The sequence below is a fragment of the Papilio machaon genome, chromosome 25 (assembly GCF_912999745.1).
Source record: "Papilio machaon chromosome 25, ilPapMach1.1, whole genome shotgun sequence".
NCBI classification, from domain to species: domain Eukaryota; kingdom Metazoa; phylum Arthropoda; class Insecta; order Lepidoptera; family Papilionidae; genus Papilio; species Papilio machaon.
In genome coordinates this window covers 1779021-1797312 of record NC_060010.1, presented here as the reverse complement: position 1 = coordinate 1797312, position 18292 = coordinate 1779021, and the positions used below count along the sequence as shown (strand labels likewise).

Here is an 18292-nt window from a genome sequence, read left to right as displayed (position 1 = left end):
ATAGTTACTAAAATATATTTTAACGTAGACACATGCCAAAAATTTCAATAAAAAAAAAAAGTTTAAAAGTTCCGAATTACGTGTTTACTTTTCATTACGCCTTATGTAGACGAAACCGAAACTGGATTGTAATTCAGCAAAAAAATCAGAAACAAGACGTTTTAACATCTTGATACTTGTGCTGTTCTGCCGAAATCAATATTCGATTCTAAAGATTTTCATAGCAATAGAAAGAACGTGATGTTTATAGGGTGGTGGAATTTTTTGTAATCCGTTTCATACAAAGTAACCAAAACATCCTAATATAAAGTAGTGTGGAATTTGCCATTGTTACTGTAAATACAAAGGTACTGTCTCTACCAATGCTGCTTTTTCTTATTATGTTAAAAAAACTGATCAATCCGAAGGATCGAATATTGTTTCCGGTCGCTAAGAAAACTTTAACCTTTATCCAATTGTTGATATATTGGTGAAGATCAAGTCCTCGTGTCGTTAGAAGACTCCACATCGCTGGAGCTACTGGAGACTGATTTCTTCGGTTTATATTCCGTTATCACTACTGTCACCCCGCTTACAGTTACCTAGGGAAATGATAACGTAAAAGTATTGCAAGGTGGTGAAAATAAGCAAAAAAAAAAACTTGAGAGGTGTCAAGGGACACCCGGATGGAACGAAGTTCCTTTCAATTAATTAGTGAAGGAACCAATGTTTATTCCATGAATAAAAAACTTAAGTCTTCACAAGAAGTACATTTTATTTCTATGAATTTTCGTTATATATTGTCACGTCGTTGCCATGGTGAAGTAGCGCTCATTCGTCTATAGCAAAAAGTGTCGTGACACCTTTTCGTAAGAATTTTTTCCGTCTAGCCCCCTTTCACAACGCGCGATAAGGAACTTCGTTCCAATAACCCTAGCTGCGACTCTGATAAAGACTCGATTGCTAATTCTTATGTAAGTCTTTTTCTTTTATTTTCACAGTCAAACACAGAAGGTCGCGTGCTGAATAAGCTAGTTGCTTATTGTAAAAAAGGGTTTAAGAAGTTAGTCAATATACTTCTCTAGTTTGCGCAGAGCTTCTGTCGACGTTGCTGAGTCGTGGCGGATGTCGGCGCTTCTTCTTGAGGGAAGTGGAGCGAGGCCGCTTCTGGGAGCTGCCTGCCGCCTGCGCCGCCACCAGCGCGGGGTTGATGCGCGGCTTGCGTGTCGACGTGCCTAACACAACGATAAAATATATAGTGAGTAATCTCCCTGGCCTTTTCCCACTCACATGGGGTCGGCACACAAAGTTTTATAAACCATAAAGTTTTGGCTTAAGTTTTTTAAGGCCGACCACCTGCCTTTCGCCAACCCTACTTGCCTAAGGATATAGTGAGTATGTCAAAAATATATCTTTTTTCAAAATGAATACACCAGCAGTTGCATACAACAAAACAGGCGTTGGCAACTTACAATAAGTTGTAGTTACAATGTAAAATGTACCGCGAATCTACTGGTTTGATATGCAATTTGCCTAAGCAAATTACAAACGGGCGAAGTTCACGATTTGCTGGCTGACATACTGGCAAAATGGATAACTTGAGGACAAGGTTTCAAATGTATTCTGTGAAGTCATTTGCCCACAGTTATAGTCACACAAAGCTATCTGGCCCGGTGACAGAGGCGCCGATATCGTTGTTAGTTTTGTCACAAAAATATATAAAAACTACTTAAACACAGAAAACACCATAAAACACATCATACAAGACAGCCACAGTACAACTAAGCGTCAGATAACGTTGTCGGTCTATAAAAGTTTAATGAAAATATTTAAAAAGAGATTCGACTTATCGTGGGTTTCTAAGACCCGTTTCAAACATATCGTTATCGCTGTAAAAGATTATGAGAGTGATAACGATATGTTTTATATAGATATATTGGTCTCAGAAACCAACGGTTAGTGCAGTATTGTATTACTAATAATCTAAAACAATGTACTATATAAAATAGTACCAGTAATGACACTATTTAATAAACGAGATGAGATCACCGATCGAGTTTAAAATAACACCATTATCCTTATACCTCGTGTACGTACCAATTAGTGATGCAACGGAAGTGTCTTAGCGGAACCAGAAACGGAAACAGATGTCAAAAATAAATTTTAGCAGAAACGGAAACGGAAGCGGATGCGGAAACAGAAGTGTAAATAATATGAAAAAAAATATATTTACAAATATTTTTTCTTTTGGTAAAAACAGTTGGTATTCGTTTTTAATTTATTAAGGCATGGGATATCGGTGTCCTTTAGCCTTCAATTTATGTATTTTTACTGTGCTGCAATAAGTTAAAATACGTGTTCATAAACAAAGGCTTTTAAATATTAAAACCATTTTACAAATATATTTCTTTATTAATAACATTCACTGCTGACCACTCGGATCACATTTATAATAACATTAATTTATCTATATGTTCAAACATTCCCAGATACTAAATAAAAATTCACCATAAAAAGTTTTGGCTCCCAGCTGTTACCTTTTTTATTTAACAGTGAATGTGTTAAGTATCAAATACCCCAAATCTACATTAGAAAAAGATATAATTATTAGGCGTCGGCGGCTCGTGGCACTTGACTTGCAATCTGCAGGGGCTGGGTTCGAATCCCGCCATGTACCAATGTGTTTTTCGATTTGCATATGTACATTTATCCGACGTTCTTACGGTGAAGGAAAACATAGTGATGCTGCCTGCACATATCTGAGAAAAAATTTAATGATATGTGTGAAGTCAACCCGCTCTGGGCCAGCGTGGTTGACTATGGCCTAGTCACCCCTAATTTGGGGTAGGCTCCGAGCCCCTCAGTGGGGACGTATAGTGAGCTGATGATAATAATGATGATGATATATTACATGGTTATCACTTATTCAAAAGTACATTTAATAACTCGTAAGTATGAAATAGTCACATTTTGCCAGTTGTCAAATTTTATATGGACAACAACTGATTATTTCAAACAGCAGCAGAAAATATTACGCGCTTAAATTCACGAAAAAGTACGTAAACAAACAAATGCGACAAGTGCCGAAAGGCCGCGCACGGACTGCGCGTCTCGCGCCGCGCATTTGGATCTCTCAGCCGTCGTAAAGTTCCGTTTTATCTCCGTTATAAAAGTTGCGGAAACAGAAACAGAAACGGATGTTGAAAAGCGTGCGGAACTTCCGCACTTGCGGAAACGGAAACAGACATCCGTTGCATCACTAGTACCAATACAACTACGTCAATTTATAATTTAACTAGACAAATTTTTAACAGAACGAATTCCTAATTTACCTCTTTTTTTAAATATTACATAGGTAGGAAAATTCTACCATACCACCCAAATTAATGCTTTGATTATAAATTTACGGTATTTTTATCAATAGGAGTCATTTGACAAGTTTAATTTTTTTTAGGGATTTCGATAATCATGGAAATGGGGTTAGATATCAAATAAAATAAACAACCTTTAGGACATGAGTGCGTTTACCGGTCACACTATCACCGCTCCGAAATATAGAAAAAAATAACAAACAAAAGCTCGGAAAACCGTATCTATGTTACAGCCTACTAAAGGTACTTACATTTTGAATGCTTTTCGCGGCAGTCAAATGAAACGCAATACGAAGTCTCTAAATAGGCAGTCTGACCACCCAACCACTTAGCTATCATGACTAATTTGTAAGATAAACATATTTATATTGCATATAACTATACTCATCCTATAACGCAGATGCATACCTTACCGAGGTCAACGACTATAACACTGACAATTTCAGAAATCTCTAACTCTGTACTAAATAGTATTGTTATATTTGACTTCTTGTTATAGTCGGGTTATCCGCAGTACTAGCGCTCGTCAGCCGTGTGAATTTTACAGAAACTAATTTTATTTAGAGTAATTTGTTTACTACCAGGCATGTCTGGAATTAGGAAATCGTGTATCAGGTGAATGTATTCGTGTTTTGTAACGAAATTGTACACTTCTAAAGCAAAATTATTTACGTATTGGAAACAAGAATGCATGAATAACTGTCATAAGTTAAGTGTACTTCAAAATAATGTTCGAATTTTAAATTAATAGGACTTTTTGTCAGTTTAGAAAGTAACGTTAGGTGTCATTGTTATGCACTCTTACTCTCTGGTTAATTTTAGTAGAAACATAATTGAACAATGTCTAAGTTAAATAATCCAAATTTACGCAAGTATGGTGTCTTTATAAATACGTGCTTAAGAAACTTGTGTTCATTTAATAACTCGTCTACCCATGTATTGATTATAAAACTACAAGCGTAAACAAAAACCAGCTCAATAACCCTTGGAACGACCTAAATTTTTGAAGGACTTTCGGACATTGGCTTGTACTTGACAAGAGGGCTTTAGGGGCTTTATATTATAGCAAATTAAATGAAATTACCTTTTCTAACGTCGCACATTGAGCATTTAAATGCTTCCGCGTTATTTCTATATGTGCAAACACTACAATCCCAATAATTTTCTTCTAACGCCTTCGAAGGCCTCTTTGCCCTCCGAATAGCATTTTTCTTGTCCATTGTCACGTTTATTTACACTAATACACATTAATCATGATACTTTGGAATAGCCACAATAATTTTTAAAGCACATTTCACGTATTTTCCGTCTAAGAATCATTATTTATATTTTACTGTGCACAGAAACGTACACCACAATACGCCATGACAGCTCGCAAGAGCTCCATAGATAAAACAGCACGAGTTTGTTACCGACATTTCGTCACGACCACAGACTAAATCAGAATAGGTTTTAGTTATTTTTTTAATTTAACGAGCTATCACGATTAATATTTTTACTCGTATGAGTAGAGATCATCTTAATCTATATTTCCTAACACAGAGTTTACTTATTTAAGACATAGATTTTAAGATTAGACATGAATGAATTGGAAAACCGATTTTTAAAGAAAATTATTTTTGAATACAATGAAAAGAATGTTACATCTCCTGATACATAATTTGGGAACCAAAAGTTAAAACACTTAAAAGTCATCAATTAGTGATTATTATGTAATCTTGCAATCATTTCAATAAATTTTCTGTTTTTGTGTTGTTTGTTAAAAAAAAACGTCACATTTTCGTATTTGTAATTTAAAAGATAACGATTTTAACTGTAAAATCTCACGAAAGTAACTTGTATTTATTTGATACACTAAATATTACTGAAAATAATAAATGTTACATAATACATATGCCTCAGAAAGATTGTAATGATTACGTCCAACGATTTTTTTTTCAATCTAGTAAACTGCACGGACATGCAATATTATTTCCGTAATTGTTGCGTGCGAATGCGAGTCGATATGACTATTTTAACGTAACTATTTTACCGTCTGACATAGAAACAATAAGTTTTTGTATATAATCTTATGTAATACTCGGAATAACAATTATGTAATTTATAGACACAAAGTTATTTGACTCGTTGCTCGTTGGGCATAAGTCAAACTAAATTATGGTAGCTCACTTGCGCCATCTGTCAATGTAAAAAAAGTGTCAAAACAACCTTGAAGCTTGTGGTGCTGTAGCTATCTCGTGATGTTTTTTTCTTTTATGCCATTTCCTATGCTTATGTAGATTTTACATATTTTCTGACAGAATTGACCGCGATAGCAGCGCCTCTCTTGCCGGTCCGGATAAGCTTGTCGCATACATGGCGCTAATTGATCAGCTGTTAAACTGAGTTGAACTAAAACAATTTGCCTACTGTTAGCTGTAACTGAACCATTTTATTGATATTACTTTGAAATTAAAAGTAAACTAAGATAAAAAAGTGCACTAATGTAAGTAAATTTTCATTGACTTGTCTAAAAACTAACATTGGATCGACAGAAGTAAAAAGTCATGACTGATATTGAATAATCTGTAGGAACGCGTGTTTCTGGGTTCCGTGGGTTTCTGAGACCAAAATCCCCATTAGTAACATTTTGTTATCTCTATTTTGTCACATAATGACAGGGAATAAATTTACTCTAGAATTTTTTTAAACCAAGTATATAACAAAGTAGACCAGTGTGGAGGAATTTACTTGACCAGGCCCAGGCCCACCCGCGGCTGTAGCGCCTCAGATGATGATGATATAACAATGGGATGCGGAAAAAACTGAGTTAACCTTAAAGAATATCGAGCTTAAATATTTAATTTAGGTACATTTCAGAAAATATCTAAGAAATAAAGTGCCACAGAACATTCCTAAAGAACTCTCTGAAATAAAAACCAATTTTTTTTGACATATACCAAAGAACCAATCAAAAGAAATATAAATATTTGATTTAAATGTATGACGTTATATACTCTGTTGCTTTGTCATTACGGTTTAAAAAGGTTTAAAATGATCAGTTGCCAGAATTAAGGAGAAATGTAACATGACAAGAACAAAAAAAAACCTTACAAAGGTTTGTAGAAGCAAAATTCTTGGAAATGTCGATCTTTTTTTGTGTTGAACGGGCCTATGTGAATTCGTGACTACCTGGAGCTGGGTTTTTTGTTGTTGGATTAATTTAAGGTTAGTTTTCGAAAATATGTCGGTTCGTAAGACGCTGGGCATCTTTGTAATTTTTGCTCAGAATACGGAACGAGGCTTGTAATTTGGATACGAAAGAAAAATACCTCTATCGAGAATTGATTGATATTCTTTTCTACGAACTTTGTTTTTTTTTTTTAAATGTCTATAGTGCAACGTTTATTAACAACCTTTGTTAATCGTATATAATTTCGTAATATTAATACGTGAACTCTTTGTGAATTTTTCTTAGCAAATTGCGTAAAACGATGAACGTAATTTTGACAATTAAACATTAATGTGAATTAGTGCATAAAATTACTTTGAATCTATACATATTAATAAAATTGGAGTGTCTATTTGTAATATCAAAAGAATAATTATTATATTTCGTAGCGTTTGTTCCGGGTAATATCCGGAACGGTTAGACTGACGGGACTTGGACGGGGAGGTACCTGATGCACGCGGCCATATTATAGGCTACTTTTTATTTAATTCTGCGCTGACGAAGTCGCGGGCGATCGCTAGTCAAAAATTAACATTTTTGATTATTAATTATGGTCAAATTTCGACTAATGGGCGACCATTAGTATATATAAAGTTTTGAAATTATAGAAGTAAAATTTAAATCTTATCTTAGTAATGTTATAAATGCGAATGTTTGGATTGATGGATGGATGGATGGATGTTTGTTTCAAAGTATCTCCAGAACGACTCAATAGATCTTAATGAAATTTGGCACAGATGTAGAACATAGTCTGGAACACATAGGTCATTTATTAATTTTTCTTTAATTTCGAGCGGACGGAGTCGCGGGCGACAACTAGTAACATTCTATATTTAAAATGAAAAAATACGTGACTTTTTTACTTTTTAAAACTGTGTTAAAATGTCACCAAATAAACGGATGTGGTGTGTAACAATTGGCGCGAATAAATCCTTGGTCATATTTCAAGAGCGGGAATGACTCATAGATACAACTTCGTTTTTCGTATTCATGCGGAAATAAAAGTCGGTTTCGTTTCGGCCACACTGGCATCATTTATTCGATGTTCAACTTGAGCTGTAGAATTTTAAAACAATGTTGCGGTGGAAATTATTACTATAACTTTTTAATTTTATCTTATTTATTTAATTGTGTCTTACGTCTTATGACCCCGTGATTTTCAGTTTAATTTTTGGTACATGTGGTTAGATAGATGGAGAAAAATTGCATATATTATGTACATTGATACATGTCTAATTTTAAAAAGTGGTCAAATGTTATATTTAAGTTATTTTATTTAATATGCGTGTATTTAGTTTTTTTGATTCTCGTCATACATTGTATTGAGTAATGCAAAATACGACCACGAAGTACTTATTATCTGGAATTAATTAAAAAAACGTTAAAACAATGTTGCCAGTAAACAAAAACATATAATTTACGAATTTCTCACCTTACTAAATGACATGTAATTGACGTCCGCAAAACCAAATGCAGTCAATTTGCAAGGGTTTTGAGCTCTGTAAAAATAGTGTAGGAGACCTTAAAATTCATTGCATAGAGATAGCATTCTAGTTTTTGTTATCATAGAAAACTATAAGTGCGAAAAGTAATATGATAAAAAAACAAGTGTTACCAAGGCTTAAAACATTGTTAAAAAGTTTTTTTTCGTATCATATTAAATAGTAAAATCGTTAAGAAAAAGAAAATGTAGAAAACTGGGCGCCTCCCTATTTACCATCTATTTGCATATTTACCTTATTTGCACCAACAGCACATCACTGGCAACATTACGATCTGCATACCATAGACAGTTATACGCAGCATCGCTCACCTCCATACTCTGTGAAATTGAAACATTAAAAAAATAACCTGTTCTAAGTTTAAACATCCCGACTTCCGTTAACACCTGATGCAACCGTTTAAATGATATTAACGAAACCGGTATTTAACTATCTTACTTACCGACCTCATTATCATGTCGCCAAAGAGGCACAGAAAGAATATTTGAAAGAGGTTCATTGATAAAAACGTTAGGAATGTAACGGCCAAAGCTATGTTGTCTGTGACCTAAAAACAAAATGGCGGTTTTATTAAAAACATTTTCAAATAAAGTTTGCATATTTTTGTCATAATATAACAAGACGTGTATTATGTCATAGAAAAATATAAATCATTTTTTTCCGTACAACTTAGTCTTTGATCAACAAAATATTAATCTTTATGACGTTAGGTGGATGCACATTTATTTTGTCATTTTGTTACGTTAAAAAATATCAGCTAGTATTATTTTTTACAGCTAAAGATTTATCAAAAGAGAGGGCCAACACTCTCAAAGTCACGCTGACAAGGTTTGTTACAAAATATTAATTAATTGCGTAACTAGCCGAATAGTACTATAAATAATGTACTACCTTCATAATTATACTTACCTTAACATTAAAGCCAGCTAGACAAATAATCACTGAACTGGATACGAAATTAAATAATGTAGATTTCGAATAAATCAAATCTAGCGTATCTGTGCATCTGGAAAAATCAAATATTAGACATTAACACGACTCAAAAATCATCTGTAAGTCGTTATCGTTGGTTAATACTATCCTTAACAAACATTTAAAAAAAGTTATAGCCTGTCTGGGAATTTAAAATACCTCGCCTTATTGCGGAAGAATATGGAACTAATTTTTTTGGGGTCATTAGAAAGTGATGTAACAAAGAAATCGATTGAAGCGTCCTTAGACCAGGATTTTTATATTGTTGCTTAGACTGCTAGTCTATATGTTTTGTATAAGTTTTTCAACAGTGGAAACTCACGGTTGTATGTTAACTTACTTAATAATATCTTGATGCCATTTTATTAAATTCATAAGTCTGCTTCTAACTGTATTTTGATTGTCCTCTTTTGAATGCCGTGATGATATTAAGTTTTCAAATTCGTAACATAATAGACGAAATTGAATTCTTAAAAATGTACAACAAATGTAGAAGAAATAATCTGCTCCACACATTTCTAGAAGAACTATACATTCTGGAAAAAAAATATTTAAACTCTAAAATAACATATGTATATGTCTATCGAAAAAATTGTGAAAAAGCAATTTTTTTAAATTTAGTATTTTACATTTATCTAATGGATTTGGAGCGTCGGTGGCTCAGGGGTTAAGCACTTGACTTGCAATCTGCAGGTCCTGGGTTCGAATCCCGCCATGTACCAATGTGTTTTTCGATTTTCGATTTACATATGTACATTTATCCGACGTTCTTACGGTGAAGGAAAACATCGTGATGCAACCTGCACATATCTGAGAAGAAATTCAATGATATGTGTGAAGTCAACCAACCCGCACTTGGCCAGCGTGGTTGACTATGGCCTCGTCACCCCTAAAATTGGGGTAGGCTCCGAGCCCCTCGGTGGGGACGTATAGTGAGCTGATGATGATGATGATGATAATGGATTCGGTCGAAGGCATATGTTACTGAATTAAATTATATATTTTGTGTATAAAATTTTGCTCATTGTGAATATTTATTTCACTGTAATACATACATGACATGAGTCGGCACTCCTAAATTTAAAATTAATATTTCGTTGTCACAACGAAAAAATACAACGAAAACTACAGACTTAAATATTATATTTTGTTATAAAATATTACATACCGGCGATTTATCGCCGTTTAAAATGTTCCAAGCAGTTAAAACTTTCTAAATTATTTTGCCACACCGATAGCTAGCTAGACATAACGGCCCCTTTTATATTAGGTCATCTGACCGGTCGAAAAGCCTTTCTTCTTGGCAATAATCTGTTTTAATTTATAAAAAAACTAGCTGTTGCCCGCGGCTCCGTCCGTGCGGTTAAAAAAATAATTATATAGTTGCCTATGGTTTCTTCTTCTACAATTATGCAAAATTTGAGTGAGATCCGTTTAGAAGTTCTGGAGATACCCTATACAATCTCATTTATTAGTAAGATGTATAAAGCTCTTACGCTTACTCAAAGGGGTTACATAGACTTTCAATTGGTAATGCTTAACACAAACCCTTGTAAGTAACGCAGATTTTTATATCTCTATGCATTCTTAGTTCTCAAATCCTCGTCTTAGGTTGTCGTAGTTCTTTCTCTTTGGTTATAAAAATGATTTTAAAATTAAATGGAACTTATTAAGTACAAATAAAGATGGATACTAATCATGGACATTACCTGACCAACTCTGTTTAAAGAATGCAAACGGCCAGTACTTAATGTCGAATGCATCAAATGGATAGACCACTTTATGTGGAAGAACAAGCTCGATTTCTCCACTAGACATGTAATTTTTAACTATTTTTATGATAGGCGTTAACGTGAAATCGAATACAACACCAATATTGAATATATTCAGTAACGTTATTACGTAATTCACGAATTTTCCTTCCTCTTTTTCAATATTATTCTTCACTGTAACCGTATACATGTTTGTTTTTTCATCCAGTATTCGTAAATTGTCAATTAAATCATTAATATTATCTTCATATATAATTAAAAAGAATGATTTAAAAATCCCAACTGTACTCAACATTGCACATGGCGCGAGATATGTCAATTCTGTCATGTCAGTACCGTTTTTTAAATCGTTCGTAAAATGCAACACAGCACAAAGCACATCACTATTCAGCCAAATGAAATTAAAAATATAAATACATCTTGTTCTTATCCTTGTCAATCGATTACATTTTTTATGTTCTAAATTTATTCCAATAGCGAGAAAAATAAAATTTAAACGACTCAACGTTTTGTTCAAAAGTGTAGGTTCGGACATCTTGCTAATATAAAAATGAAATACAAAATTGCGCTGTTTTATACATGTAAGCGGTAATTTATTTTTTAATAATTTAATAGACAACACAATGTGTTGTTTTGCTTGTTAACGTATCATTATTACAGGAGTTTATATAGGATGAGGATTTAAAAATAAATAAGATCCAGAAGAATAAATAAAATCCAGTCAAATAAAAATCAAATGTATGTTTTTTTAATTTATTTAATTCTTATGTAAATAATGTTCTAAATAACCTCAAAGGGTAATTTTATTGTTTAATAATCATTGTCCGTAAGCAACAAACAGATTTAAATTGTTGCTATCAATATTAAATTTTCTCATCGAATATATTTTTGTTTATGTACATTTATTCAGGCACATGTATCTCGGAAATTCCGCCAATAGACAAACCTTTGAAGGCCGAATTTATAAGCAAACATTTGATTAAAAAAAGAAAATAACCAAAGAGTTTTTGTAGTTTTTATTCTCGTAGTCTGCAGCTAAAATGATTTCTTCTTAACCAAATCCTAATTAAATTAAATATTACATTATAAAATACAAAAACCAAAGTATCGTTTAGTATTTTTAAACATCCTTATTAAAGATAATTAACAATACAAACAAATACTAGCGTCCATAAATACTAAAGTATTCATAAGTTTTTGTGTAATTAGTAGTTACGATTGTAGAGTTTCTTGATAATATAATTGTTAGTGTTTGTAACTAGGAGTTATTATTTTTTACTTTATAATTTTCACATTACGTACTTTATAATTTATTTTAAACTAGCTGTCGCCCTCGACTCAAATAACAAAATAACAAGTAGCCTGTGTGTTTTTCCAGAATATGTTTTACATCTGTGCCAAATTTCATCAAGATTCGTTCAGTTGTTCCGGAGATATCTTCAAACAAACATCCATCCATCTAAACATTAGCATTTATATTATTAAGTATGATAATAAACACAATTATATGAAGATAATTTATCAATAATCTATATATATAAAAGAAAGTCGTGTTAGTTACACTATTTATAACTCAAGAACGGCTGAAGCGATTTGACTGAAAATTGGTGGGCAGGTAGCTTAGAACCAGGAAACGGACATAGGATAATTTTTACCCCGTTTTCTATTTTTTCATTCCGCGCGGACGGAGTCGCGGGTAAAAGCTACTATTTTATAAAGAGGAAAGATTTTAATTGTTTGTATTGAATAGGCTACGAAACTACAGAACTGATTTGAAAAATTAATTCACTATTGGGAATTTACTGGAACTCTGAGTGACATGGGTTGAATTTAATACTAGATTTAATATAGAAGTCGCGGGCAACTGCTTGTTAAAAATAAGTGAGTTTTGAAATGAATCAATTGATGATCACATGATCTTCGTTGTTTTCAAATTTCGTCAGCTGTCGGTGTATACATTGTATTTAAAAGACAAAAGTACGACCAAGAACTACTCAGGACCTGTAAGGAAAAGATTAATGCCATTCAAAAGAGAAAATACATCCACAGTACACTAGAGAAGTGGAGAAATATAAAGAGTTAAAAAGACAGAAGTGAGGAGAAGTTATTCGTAAAATGAGAACTTACTCTTGTGAAAGCCCTGAGATTGACGTCTGCGAATCCCATAGCGGTTAACTTGCACGGTTTCTGAGCTCTGAAATAATTAAGAAACATTTTTTTAGTTACGTAAAGAAAAATTTTATATACGTTTATTTAATGGATACTCGCAATATATATTTAAACTTGATGGAAAACTTACAATGAAAAATGAAATAATTAAGACTAAAGGTAACTAAAGGAATAAGTATTGATTTTTTTAATTATAATTGATGTTTATAAAGAAAAAATAGTTATTGTGAGAAAACTATGAAAGATAGATATATGCTATCGCGGACGGATTTATTTAGCACATGTAAAGAGCTACAATTCTTCCATACATCATTCTTATGTAGGTCTTATAGTTTAGCCTACGTAAGCGCTGAAAGCAAAAATGTCCCTAATTTTCGCAACAAATTTTGAAGCTAAATTCAAAATCTACTAGTCTTCTAGTTATTTTAAAAAAAATCAAAAAAATGGGACCCATCTGCAAGCACTTCCTTTCGATTAAAATAATTTTTATCGCAGCATCGCGGTAACACAATTAAAAAAATACAGATGAATTGATAACCAACCTCCTTCTTTTTGAAGTCGGCTAAAAATACCAGATACTTTTTACATACCTAATTTGTACAAGCATTAGATCTTTTTTTAGTCTATGATCAACTGTATACCATAGACAATTGTACACAGCATCGCTAACTTCCAGGCTCTGAAATCGAATCCACAATTTTTTTTTATCCGAATTTATAACGATATTCCAAAATATACAAAATGGAATAATTTTCTTACCGATCTCATAATCATATCGCCAAAGAGACACAAACAGAAAATTTGAAGTAGACTCATAAATAGAAACGTCAGAAATGTCACTCCAAATGCCAAATTGTCTATGGCCTGAAATAAAAATGGCGCTTTGCTTAGTACAAAATGGAGAGCCCAAAACTAAGCCCTCATTCGCACGGGCGTTTTTTTATTGCGCGCTAAAAAGTGTTCAAAAACAAATCCATATCTGTTCATAATGCAGCGTTATTTAAACGCAACGCTTTTTTATTGTGACGTTTAAAGTCGCCCGTGAAAATGAGCGATATACTTGTAAAATAAAACTACAAACCGTAACGTTGAAACCGGTGAGACAAATTATCACTGAACTTGAGAAAAAATTGAATAGAGTAGATTTTGAATAAATCAATTCTAAAGTATTTGTCACGCTGAAAAAAAAAATCGATTTTTGAATTAGTTGGGCAAAGATTAAAAAAAATTACAACGTAAAAGATTCTCGCTGGATCAGTCTGTTAAAACGTGATAAATTCAAAAAGTATTTATCGAATTTGTATACAATTTCACCGCACCAGTCGAATGAATGAGCCAACTCAACTAGTGCGGGACAGGCCGTAAATGGATTTCAATATTTCTGTTTTTCGCCTTCCCGAAATTCTTCAAAATTCCCTATCACTTTTATATTTGTATCTTTTATGACTCTTGATCTTCTATTCTTCCTTTTTAATCTTCAATTTTCACGAAATGAACAAAGATAAAATGTTTTTTTTTGCTTGTCTTTCCGCAGTGAAAATAAATAGTAAAATATAATATAGTGATGGAATTTCCATTTGAAATGTATTAATTAATACATAAAAAGCTTGATCTAGGTAGATCAATTTCTTCGTTGAATTAAAAAAAAAGCTGAATGGCAAACGATTAGATACTTTAGTTAAACGCATACCTTATAAGATGTTGGTGCCATTTTATCAATTCCAACAGTCTACCTCTGATATCCTGGTCATCAGTTTGTTTTGTAGGTATTAAATTTTCCAATTCGTAACTTAGTAGTCGAAACTGGATTCGAATGTTGGTACAGCAAATATAATAGAAGTAGTCAGCTGCACATATTTCTAAAAGGACTATACATTCTGTAATGATTAAGAATTTATTATAATTTCATTGTAGGTCTATAGCATATTTTGTCTGGTGACCTCTTCCTTCCGAAAAGTTGAACCATTTAAAAATAAGACTACTATCATTTTTTAAAACTACGATGGCCGCAACCGTGGAAAAAGAAAAGCATCCTGCGGCTAAATTCTTAGAGAAATTTTAACGTTTTCTATCTTTTAATTGCAATTTTGAATTTTATAAGTACAGTTTCTAAGGACCTTAATCTCAATGTAGGATAGAAAAAAATAGCCTTACCTGACCAGATTTGTTTGACGTATACCAATGGCCAGTATTTTATATTTAACGGATCAAATGGATACACGTCTAAAAATGGCAGCATTAGTTCAACTTCCTTAGTCCTTAAGTAATTTATAGCTATAAGAATCAATGGGCTAAGAGTGAAATTAACCACCATACCAATATTTAAAATATTCAACAAATTTATAACGACATTTAAGAATCGACGCTCTTCTTTTTCTATTTTATTTTTTATGTTGGTATTATAATTAATCGAGTTTGTATCGAGTTTTCTCAATTCATCGATTAAATTGTTAACATAATCATTATATATGATTAAATATAATGATTTTAAATTAGAAACTGCACTAAGCATAGCACATGGCGCAAGATATGTAATTTCCGTCATATCTGTACCATTTTCTATGCCGTCAATAAAATAAAATACAGCCCCAATTATATCACTATTCAACCAAATGCAATTAAAAATATAAACACATCTTCTTTTAATTTTTTGTCGACGATTACATTTTTCCAAATTCAAACCTGTAAAAATTAGAATTAAATTTAAACGTTTTAATGTTACATCGAAAAGCGATTCACCCGCCATTTTGCCTTCGATTAGGTGATAATACAAAATGGCGTCTTTTATAGTTCGTGTTATCTTAAATAACTTATTAGACAACCTAATGAGGCTGTTTCGTTTGTCGACACCTCGAAAGGTTTTAATTAATGAATATATGATTACGAATGCTTATTGCTTACATACATGGTGCTTTTCAATATTATTCATTTTACAAATAGTATTTTTTAAACTACCGATTGGGTACCTTTGGTGCGATAAAATTCAAACAAGTGTGAAGTCAACCAAACCGCATTTGGCCAGCGTGGTTGACTAAGGCATAATAACCCCCTATTTTCCCCTCCCTAATAAGCAACCCTTCGCTTTGTACGTACATTAGCTGACAACCATAAGTACTATTTTCTTTCTAAGCAAAATCTAAACGTAGTCAATATATTTGGAGATATTTAGATCATATTAAGATGTTAAATAACAATAAAACATCAATAAAAACAAATGTTAGCCGGTAGAGGGAACCTAAAAACTACGATCCGAGCCACGAATCGAGTTACGTTGTGTTGCAACTTGTTGCTGAAGTGAACGAATAAAAACAGACGACGCTTCGGACGTTATAGGACCACCGAACGAACAACAACACGGGTAAGCGTAAACTGGAAATAAATGCTTGGTTCCCTACATCGAGTTTTATTTGCGAAATTAAATAAGTATTTCCAAAATAGGGTAGGGAGATGTGGCTTATTCAAAATCTTGCTTAACTATTTTTTATAAATATTCCAATCATTTACATGTAACACAACTCTTTGCGGTAGTAATCTATATCTACTTCTATTTACTAATATTATAAGAGGAAAGATTTGTGTGTTATTGTAAACAACTAGACCGATTTCAAAAAATCTTTTGCCATTAGAATACTACGTTATCGCTGAATAACATAGTAGGTTATATTTATTACTAGATTTTTTAATTCACATGGAAGAAGTCGCGGACTAAACCTCATAGCTATATAACTTCCCAGAATCTTTTACGCAGTTTACCTTTAATTTTTTTTTTGTGGATAAAAAATGTCTTGAGTAGGTAGTATATAAAATTATATAAGTTGCTTAAATAAGTCTGACTTTTGTACAATTCTAAAGTACTCAAAACAAAAGAAATAATAATCATAATCAACTACTATTAATAAAAAAGGTTTTAAGGTTAGAAATTTTCGCGCGTATTCCTAACGAGACACGAGCGCTGGTAGTAATTTATCTTGGTGCACAGATTAAAAAGGAAACGCAAACCCGACATTCAAATTCCGGAGCCGCTCTAACGTGATGAAAGGGCTTTACGCGATTTATGCCGCTGCCATGAAAAGGAAAAAAAGATATTCCAACTGTCGCTTTAACTGTATGAGGACTTGTTTAGTACATGTACTGTTTTTAAACTTCGTTATAAAGTGAAACTTTAATCAATTTACGCTTACGCAAATGACAATGGCAAAGAAGAAATGATTGTGATGTCTCGCAAGACTCTTCACTCGCATCTTCTTCAGAAGGTTTTAGTAAACCAAAATAAAGGGTTAAAATTAGAGTAAAATGTTAGGAGTCTCGGAGATGCATTTCGTTACACGAGAGAGATGGAAGACATAAAAATAGCAATAGAAATGGCTGTATGTTGTAAGTATTGGAAGATCATATTTCTATTGAACTCTATTTCTCTCTCTAACTCTATTTTATTTAATAAATACTGTTCGAATAATGCAAGAACAACCGGACTTTTTTTAACACTTTTTAAAATTATCTTTTCGAATACCAAATTTTGTCATTTTAAAGTGACTGTTTATGCAAAAAAAAAGATACAATGGAAAGATTAAGTATACTTTTTATCGTATTGTTTGTAAGGCATAAAAAATTGTAACGTAACCTTGGTCATTGTCTTCGATTTTCTTTGTTTAGTCAAGTCTAGTTTATTCTTCCGTGAAATAATATATTCAGATTTGTTAGTCTATTCTAATCATTCCTTTACTATCTTACTAAGATTATAAATACGAATGTTTAGATAGATGGATGTTTGTTTGAAGGTATCTCCGGAACGGCTCAACGGATCTTGATGAAATTTGGCACAGATGTAGACCATAGTCCAGAAGAACACAAAGGCTACTTATTTTGTTTCTTTTTAATTCTACGTGGACAGAGGCGCGGCAGACAGTAACATAACAGTTATATGCCAACTAAAATTTTTATAACTAGTTTTTTTATCCTAAGTTATTTAATTTTAATACGTATTAAGCGACGATAAAAATTAGATTATTTTATTTTTTGATTATTCATATTTGAGTTTAAAAGGTAACCTTTTTTGTCTCGACCTGAAAAATCTGTCATGATAAGTTTATAAAGGGAAAAACTATTATTTTTTTGTAAGGTTAAGACCAAAATGTGTCACCGAGTGGCTTCTCTATTTTATTTTTCATTGCTCAACTTTTAACATCCTGTATGAGTTACTAATAATTACAAAGCATGTAAACAAACACCTTTTGATAAAGCTAGCGTTTAAGTAATTATATGTTATGTTTGAAGTGTTTCGTTGTGAAATAATTACACATTAGTTACTGTAAATTG

At 32.5% G+C, this 18292-nt stretch overlaps 2 protein-coding genes across 3 annotated transcripts; both read right to left on the bottom strand.

The window, feature by feature from the left end:
* Window positions 1–371: 371 nt before the first annotated feature.
* On the bottom strand, window positions 372–4725 carry LOC106721089 (YY1-associated factor 2). Of its 2 annotated transcripts, none has more exons than XM_014515961.2 (3): window positions 4435–4725; window positions 1057–1214; window positions 372–581 (listed from the first exon to the last, which is right to left on the bottom strand). In XM_014515961.2, the coding sequence occupies exons 1-3, from the start codon at window positions 4568–4570 to the stop codon at window positions 477–479; spliced, it is 399 nt and encodes a 132-aa protein (XP_014371447.1). In that variant the 5' UTR covers window positions 4571–4725; the 3' UTR covers window positions 372–476. The 2 variants fall into 2 exon arrangements, with proteins under 2 accessions (XP_014371447.1, XP_014371448.1); XM_014515962.2 differs by lacking the exon at window positions 4435–4725 and adding an exon at window positions 3602–3704.
* Window positions 4726–7844: 3119 nt separating this feature from the next.
* LOC106721075 lies at window positions 7845–15722 on the bottom strand. The gene is made up of 14 exons (XM_045684112.1): window positions 15131–15722; window positions 14667–14853; window positions 14058–14154; window positions 13736–13840; window positions 13567–13655; window positions 12935–13001; window positions 12752–12808; window positions 10745–11375; window positions 9376–9571; window positions 8973–9069; window positions 8506–8610; window positions 8298–8383; window positions 7994–8060; window positions 7845–7921 (listed from the first exon to the last, which is right to left on the bottom strand). Exons 1-14 carry the CDS (start codon window positions 15720–15722, stop codon window positions 7853–7855), a joined length of 2445 nt encoding a protein of 814 aa, XP_045540068.1. The 3' UTR covers window positions 7845–7852.
* Window positions 15723–18292: the final 2570 nt, after the last annotated feature.

Bases quoted from the DNA above. Each gene is read 5' to 3' on its own strand.
- LOC106721089 (XM_014515961.2), bottom strand. From the start codon at position 4,570: ATGGACAAGAAAAATGCTATTCGGAGGGCAAAGAGGCCTTCGAAGGCG. The intron at 1,215-4,434 runs GTAATTTCATTT...TCGTTGTGTTAG, and splicing joins AATGTGCGACGTTAGAAAAG to GCACGTCGACACGCAAGCCG. The intron at 582-1,056 runs GTATATTGACTA...TCATTTCCCTAG, and splicing joins GCTCTGCGCAAACTAGAGAA to GTAACTGTAAGCGGGGTGAC.
- LOC106721075 (XM_045684112.1), bottom strand. From the start codon at position 15,722: ATGGCGGGTGAATCGCTTTTCGATGTAACATTAAAACGTTTAAATTTA. The intron at 13,656-13,735 runs GTAAGAAAATTA...ATTCGATTTCAG, and splicing joins GCGATATGATTATGAGATCG to AGCCTGGAAGTTAGCGATGC. The intron at 9,572-10,744 runs GTAATGTCCATG...TTTTTTTTCCAG, and splicing joins CTTTAAACAGAGTTGGTCAG to AATGTATAGTTCTTCTAGAA.